This window comes from Crinia signifera, chromosome 4 (genome assembly GCF_055691185.1).
Source record: "Crinia signifera chromosome 4, ASM5569118v1, whole genome shotgun sequence".
Classification (NCBI taxonomy): domain Eukaryota; kingdom Metazoa; phylum Chordata; class Amphibia; order Anura; family Myobatrachidae; genus Crinia; species Crinia signifera.
In genome coordinates this window covers 280922499-280930529 of record NC_139220.1, presented here as the reverse complement: position 1 = coordinate 280930529, position 8031 = coordinate 280922499, and the positions used below count along the sequence as shown (strand labels likewise).

The 8031-nt window shown below is 45.5% G+C and overlaps 1 protein-coding gene across 1 annotated transcript; it reads right to left on the bottom strand.

Annotated features, from left to right (window-relative positions):
• Positions 1 to 221: 221 nt before the first annotated feature.
• NEFM (neurofilament medium chain) lies at positions 222 to 7702 on the bottom strand. The gene is made up of 3 exons (XM_083184770.1): positions 6542 to 7702; positions 5443 to 5567; positions 222 to 2457 (listed from the first exon to the last, which is right to left on the bottom strand). The coding sequence occupies exons 1-3, from the start codon at positions 7577 to 7579 to the stop codon at positions 780 to 782; spliced, it is 2841 nt and encodes a 946-aa protein (XP_083040896.1). The 5' UTR covers positions 7580 to 7702; the 3' UTR covers positions 222 to 779.
• Between the last annotated feature and the right edge of the window lie 329 nt (positions 7703 to 8031).

Here is an 8031-nt window from a genome sequence, read left to right as displayed (position 1 = left end):
TGTCACACTCAAGCACTGCCCCCCCCGAAGTCATGCTGAAAGTCGGCAACCCTGGTATTATTGTTATTTTAGTGGCTTTAGCCTACAAAATGTGTGGTTTCTTTTTAAGGAACTTCGATACAATCCACAAAATTGCTACCTCCAAATTTATTAAATGACAATTGTATTCAAAGAGCATAAAGTGTAAAGAATCATCTCAGATAATAAGACAACAGGCTCTATTTCCAACACAACCTTTTATTGAGCAAGGTTTGTTTTTACAGAAACTGACAGTTAGCTATGGTAAACTCGTTCAGGTTCTCCCATGACCTACAGTCTGTTAATTGCACCAGTGAGGTAAACATAAGGATAGGTTTCGTTTATTAAGGCGAGAAAACTTCTGTTTCCTGGTCCCCTCCCTCCCATTTTTTTTTTGGCTCAGATGGTTCTTTGCATAATTCAGCTCAGGATTTCAAATAAAATAACTAACCTTTTCCCAGACCCACAACAACTTAGGAATCGCTCATCTTCTGTTCTTTCTTTCACAAATCATGCAATATTTTTTTTTATATTTGTTGTTTTGTGAATACCCCAAGTTGTGTGGGAAGGGCACATCTAGAGCTTGCATGCATTTCCCCACCCAGAATATTGCACAGAAAGTAATATTACAGTGTCTGGAGCCCCCACCCCACGAGAGAACCCCTTCTGCTAGAAGCCCATTTGAAGCTGTCATGTTACATGCAGTTTATCTTATGGCTTTATCAGTCCTGCTGCTCGCTGGAAGAATTATTACTATGTTCTCATTTATCTTCAGTGACTTCCTTGACCACTGCATGTGATGTGACTTTCTCCACCTTCTTTGTAGATACCACCTTCTCCTGGATGGTTTCTTCCTGTTCCTCCACTTTTTGGGTAACTGTTACTGACTTAGTGATGTATTTGGTACCATCTTCACCCTCACTGGTTGTGGTCTCAATCTTTTTGGTGATTACAACAGTTTGCTGGCTTTTAGAGCTGTCCTTATCTTCTGAGGGGCTGTCATCCAGACCATTACTAACTAGATCTTTATCTTTGCTATCCTCTGTTTCCTCCTCTACATCTCCATTTACTGCTATATCTTCTTTCCCATCATCCCTAGGACTGCTTTGTTCTTCCTCTTCTTCCTGTTCTTTTGTTTCCTCTTTTTCTGTCCCTACAGATGCTACTTTGGATACAGTGATGGTCTCCTCCACACTTTTCTCTTCTGGGGTCTCTGCTTTCTCCTCCTTTGTTTCAGCTTTGTCATCATCCCCTCCAGCTTCCTCCTCTTCTTTGGAATCTCCTTCCTCTGTCTCTTCTTTCTCTTTTTCCTTATCTGTGTCTCCTTTCTCTTCTGAACTTTCAGCTGCCTCTTTCTGTTCTTCCTCTTCTCCTGCTATTTCCTCTGTTACCGCCTCATCATCTCCACCCTCTTTATCCTCCTTAGTTTCCTTCTCAGTCTCCTCTTCTTCTTCTGCTGCTGCTTTTTGCACTTCTGCCTTTACCCTTACAATCTTAGTCTCCACAATAGGCTCTTCAACTACTTCATCTTCTTGTGTTTCATCAGCTGTCTCTTCCTCTGCCCCTTCTGCTTCCTGCTCAGTTTCTCCCTCCTCTTTTTCCCCCTCTTCTTCCTCCTTTCCCACTTCTTCTGCGTCACCCTCCTCACCTTCTTCTACCCCACCTTCTTCTTCCTCACCTTCTTTCTCCCCACTTTCTTCCTCCCCACCTTCTTCCTCTGTTTTTACTTCTTCTTCTGCTTCCTCGCCTTCCTTTTCTACCTCATCTTCTCCCTTTTCTCCCTCATCATCTTCTGTCTTTTCCTCCCCCTCTGCTTCTCCTTCCTCTGCTTCTCCTTCCTCTGCTTCCCCTTCCTCTGCTTCCCCTTCCTCTGCTTGTACTTCAGCTTCCTCCTGTTCTACGGCCTCTTCTGCATTCTCTCCCTCTTCCCCTTCCTCTTTCTCCCCCTCCTCTTCTTCTGCTTTCTCTTCCTCCTCTTCATCACCTTTCTCTTCCTCTTCTGCCTCTTCATCCCCTTGCTCACCTTCTTCTGCCTCTTCCTCCTCTTCCTCCCCAGGTGCTGCTGCCTGTACAGTGGATTTTACAGCTGCTACAATCTCCTCTTCAATCTCTCCCTCTCCCTCTTCCTCCACCTCTTCCTCTTTTTCCTCCTCTTCTTCATCTCCCTCATGCCCATCTCCATTCATAAGGCCTGATGCAAAATCTTCTGCCATTGCAGCCAATGCAGCTTCCAAGTCTGACCGTTCATCTTCAACTTTGGTCTCCTCAATAATCTCCTCCACAAACTTGTGTTGAACTTTAACCCTAGGAGGCTCTGCTCTGGATTGCTGTACTCGGGTAGAGCTAATTGTTATAGGTGCCTGTCTATGTGGAACTGAAGGACCTGTTGACATGCCAGAGAATGTGCTGAATCGTGTTTCTTCTCCCTCCAGAAGTTTCCTATGGAGAAAAGGAGTAAACATAAGGGCATATACTCTTTGATTGTCTGATTATTGAGGCCTTTATCAGAGCGGCCACACATAATGCCAATGTTCACATAGTTGATCAATTGTTTGCAAATATGCATGCACAAAACTTTCTGAAAACCATATGATGCATAGGTTACATAAATCATTCCTCCCAACATTTATGCCAGTGGGAAACCAATGCACAGCCCCACAGCGCACTCCGGGAAAGGTTGCATGGCCGCTGGAAAAGGAGGTGTTGGGGTATGACCAACGCTCTGTGAGCTGCTGGTCATGCCCCCTGGCCCCTTACATGCTAAGTAGAGCAACACTGACAGGGGGACTCCCAACTGCACCCCCACCACACTTATGGCCCTGGGTGGGATGTGGAACAGTCCCAAAGAAAGTGGACTGTACCGTGAAAATCGGGACAGTTGGGAGGTATGTATAATGTGTACGCTCAAAGGTGCTGTTGCAATTGATTCAGACAGGCTCAGAAATGTGCCAGAAAAATTATGGGTGTTCCAGGGTGGCGAATGGGAGGTTGATAGCAGTGTATGCAAAAACAGACTGTTCAGTGGCAGTGATATGGGAGTGCAATAGGCATACAATGCAAGCGGCACCCATCAGTGTTACAGCATGTATGGGCAGTAAAAGTTGGTGTCTCAGTTCTTGCTCGCTGGAGTTTGTAGGCAATTTGCATAAGCTTGAATATTTGCTGCAGCCAATAGATGCTGCTGTGTGACTTAGAATAAGGCCCGCAATGAGCAAATATGCAAGTTTGCTACAAACAATTAGTGTACATCCAAAATTAAAAGATATCAATTGAACTACACATTATACTAGAAATAATTCTCTGTGATTAATGAGAAAGTATATTTCTGAGATTTCAGATTATGGGGGGCATACATTTCACTGACTACCTTCTGTGATATAGTCTTATTTTATTTGATCTTTTTTCAAAAGCTATTTTAGTGCCTACTAACACTACTAATATGATTCGTATCATGCTCTCATGCTCTTAGAATTCATTATCTGTTTTTAACCACAAAATAACAGAACTTTTTTAAACCATGGCAGAAAAAGCAACAGTGATCTTCAGCAAAAGGGGAGATTTACTAAAGCTTCCAAACATGGAAATAGGTGATGTTGCCCATAGGAACCAATCCGATTTTGTCTATCATTTTCTAGGATGCAATAGAGAAATGATAGACAGAATCTGATTGGATGTTAAGGGCAAAATCACCAGCAGGCTAGGCAAAGTTGGGTTGAAGCATAAATGTGCTTTTCCATGATATACTTTGCATTGAGTATAGAATGGTGCAAGTCTGAACTAATGGCGATGATGAGTAGCAAACTAGGTGCCTAATGCAGACCACAACTGGCAGCGGTAGTCTGTGGGGGAGGGAGCATCTAGTACAGGCCAAGCCCACCATGCTCACCTGGTCCCTCTCCACCATGTGCTTGCACATCACCAGCTGCACAGTCAGGTGCACAGCCAGGTGCATACCGGTCATGTTTGGGTTTGCAGCAGCTCTGTGTAATCTCCAGTAGCTGCGGAGGCCCTCCCTCGGCAGCAGTGTTTTCGGGCGCTCCCAAAAAATGCAGCGTCTGCCACTGCAATGGTCCATTGCGGCCACTGTTGTGTTGTTGCTGCCCCCCATTGAAACCTAAATTGTGATCGCAAGGTGATGGCAGTGTAAGTGTACATGCGCTGGCACGTGTGCGTGCATGTGCAGATGGGTTAGATTGTGTGGGTCCCAGGACAACTAGGTTGTGGGGGCCACCACCAACAATGTTGATACCAAGCCTACACCCATGCTCCACCCGATGCATAGGGAACTACCAGGTGGATAGGCTAGGGGGTTTGTAACCAGGATGTGCAACCTCTGTCTACCAGAAGGGGGTTAAGGTATGTTTCCTGGGACTGATTTTGATGCAGCAACATCTGCATCAAGTTAGGGAATCACTTTGACTCATCCAGCGGATGCTGATTGGGGGCAGGACTTCCTGGGATCAAACTGGATTTTCTGTGGCAGTCGTGCATCTGCCAACATCCATTCTGCATCCCAGTGCCTGCTGATTGTAGCAGGTGAGCAGTGGCAGCACAGACCTCTCCTCTATTTACCTGCTACAGTTGGCTCGTGCCAGGACCCAGTTCCATTGTGAGTCAGCAAATGAGCAATATTTGTGGCAGTGTGGAGGCCCAGGCAATTACCCCCCCCCCCCCCCTGTAATCCAGCGCATCAATTATGAAAGGATTATTTTATTGATCACTTTAATTTACCCATGTTCCCATCCCTATCCCTTCTACCATTTAGTATATATTTTGTAGTATATCCCATCATATGCTATGTTATGGGTTATTGTAACTTACTGTTATTTTCCATTTACCTGTGTTCCTTACATGATTTGACATTTATTTTACATTTTTACACTCATTTGCACCTGCTCGTGCACCGTATAACTAAATTTCGCAAACTATTCATAAAGACAATGCTTCTTTTAATGAACAAATCTAAAGACAAATCACATATACTTCGTGTTTTGTAACAGTTTTATAATGTTTGTGTGATTATTGATTTATTCTTATGTTCTAGCTGCGTTGCTCTACAGCTGTTTTACCCTCTATAATGTAATTATAAGAGTAATTCTTTTATGTCATTTCCATATTTATGCAAGACTGAATTAGGACCACTGCAATTTATTGGATTATGATATTTTCTCTTGATGTTTTGCTTTGGAAATTCCCTGCGTGATATTAAAGGTATTTCTATTTTCAGTGGCTTTTATATTGTTTTATTCTATATGTTAATTTGGGCTCCATAAACTGCTCGGGTTGGGAAAGATTTTATTTTAGGGTTCCTTGTACTGTTTGTATGTTATAATCTGCCATTGCCTCTGAAAGTTTTCCTATGGTGCTGCTGCTGTCTGCAGCCTCTGCAGTGCTATTAATATTCTGCTGGCTCTGCCCTCGTACCTGTATGCAGCGATTTCTATATCCAGAGCCATCTTGACATTGAGAAGATCCTGGTATTCTCTCAGGTGGCGGGACATCTCCCATTTTGTTCCTCTCAATTCATTGTCCAGCTGCTGGATGGTTTCCTATGGGAGGGAGGAACCCAGTGAAGAGAACTCACAGCTTCACAGAGATGTAACAATAGTAGAATCAAAACAGGATATCTGAAACACTGCACCATACACATACAGTATACTGTCATATTGCACCAATATACAGCCAACCACACCCCCTATATCAGAGGCTTTCACACTTTACTGCACAAACAGTTTTATTGCACCAATGTCCGAGACAGCTATTCTAACCCACTGCATACTGTAGTTTTACAGCGCACCACGCCTCCTGCCCTTGCACAATGCTCCAATACATGCTTTGTCATTGCACCACACCCTAACTACAGATCGGTCATAATGCGTCACATTGCCCCACACATGCACACACCCACTATATCATACACTGTAGCCACACTGCGTCACATGATTTGAGGAAAAGAAATCACTCTGCACCACACCCCCTACACAACACCGACACGTGTTACTGCAGAATATGCAAGAAATAGCGCAGTGCGCCCTCTGGTCGGCACATGTGCAACTAGAATGCTATAAATGACACACCTACGGGGGAACTCCTGACTTGCAAAACTTCTGGCCTGCACGGGGATGATGTTTAAGAGCTTATTGTTTGTCTAGCACAAATAAATGATACTAGTATGGCAACTCTGGGCGTGCAAGTAAAAAAAAAAAAATACATTTTACAATATGTTTAACCATGTATCTAAATCACTGTAATTAAAGCCTCTATATTCGGCCACTTTCAAAGTCTTAAAAGTAACTATTAACAAACAGTAGTTTAACGCATACTGCAAACGCTAATCTGTGCTAACAATACGGTGCCGTGCGGAACACAACCACCCACATCTCCTGCAGTCATGCATTATGCGTTTCAGCACCAGGGACAGCTCAGCTCTATAGTTCTAATTGCAGTTTACATCTGCTTCAGCACCAAGGACAGTTCATTTCTCAATCCCTACAATCTATCTGTGACTGGTAGATTCACTTACCTGGTAACTGGTCAAGTCGACGTTATGTCTCTCCTCAATGTCATTCAGTTGCCTTTCCAGAGAATCTTTGGTGCCCCGGACAGACTCCAGCTCCACGGTCTTGCTGTGTAATTGCCTCCTGTACTCCGCTATCTCATCCTTAGCCGACCTAATCGCGTCCTTGTTCTGCTCCGCTGCCTCGGTGAGCTGGGCATATCTGTTTTTAAAGACTTCCTCTGTCTGGATCATGTTGCTGTTAGAGTGGCCCTCAAGCTGGGAGCGGATTTCCCTCAGGGCAGAAGCCAGGTCTGTCTTCTGGAAATCTTTCCTTTCCACCGTGATGTGTGAGGCCTGGATCTGAGCCATCAGCTCGCCTACTTCTTCTTCATGGTTGTTGTTGAGGAAGGCTATCTCTTCCTGCAGGGACTGCACCTTCTTGTCCAACTCCACCTTTATTAAGGACGTGTCATCTATGTCCTTCTTCATGGACCTTATGGTGGCCTCGGTTTCGTCCCTAATCCTAGCCTCATCCTCGTACCTTTCCTTCAGCCTCTGGAGGTCTTCTTCCAGGTGTTCAGAGTCCAAGAGGATCTGCGCCTTCTCGTGGTGGACTTGCTCCAAGTTTGAGCGCAACTCTCTCAGGTCCTGCTCATAGACGTCCCCCAGTTGGCTGTACCCGCTTTGCTTTTGCCTCAGGGCCTGGATCTCTGCCTCAATCTCCTTGTTCTGCTGCTCCAGGTAGTGGACCTTCTCAATGTACCCAGCGAAGCGATCGTTGAGTCCCTGCAACTGCTCCTTCTCGCTGGAGCGAACCTGCTTGAGATCCCCATTGTACCCGGCGGACTGACTGACATCCAGGCTGTCACTGGAGCTGAAACCTCTTGGAACGGTCAGGTTGCTCCTCTTATAGGAGGAGGATATCGTGCTGGGAGAGCTGCGGGACCAACTCTGAGACCTGAACCCGCTGGATGGGGAACTGCTGGTCCGGCTGTAGCTGGACCTGATCTCTGCCATCCTCCTATAAGAGGGGCTACCTAATGTGTCCAGGGAGTAGCTCATGCTGGAAGACTTTCTAGTGTGTATGTGGCTCACAGCGAAGGTTCTGCTTTCTCCCACCCTTTATATAGCCCAGGAAGATCAGCTAACACGGCAGGAACCGGCTCCCTGCTCCCTGATTGATCTGCTGCGGGAGGGGAGGGGTGATTGCATGGTCTACACGTGGGATGAGATTTCCTTGCTTTAGCGCTGTGCCCACCCCTCCCCCCTTTCAGTGTGCAGGAGAGGGCTGATCTGGAAGGTGCACGGATTGCAGCACAGAAGCATCCCCCTGCACACATGGCCAGCACACCATGCTTCTGATTATCATGTTAACGCAATCCGACTTCGCATCATGCACCATGCTTCATGGAACTGTATCCACATTGTATACTGCACATGTAGAAAATAGCTGTGAATACTCCTGACTCCCCTATATGGCAGCATGCACGCTGTACTATTGCTGGGAAATCCTT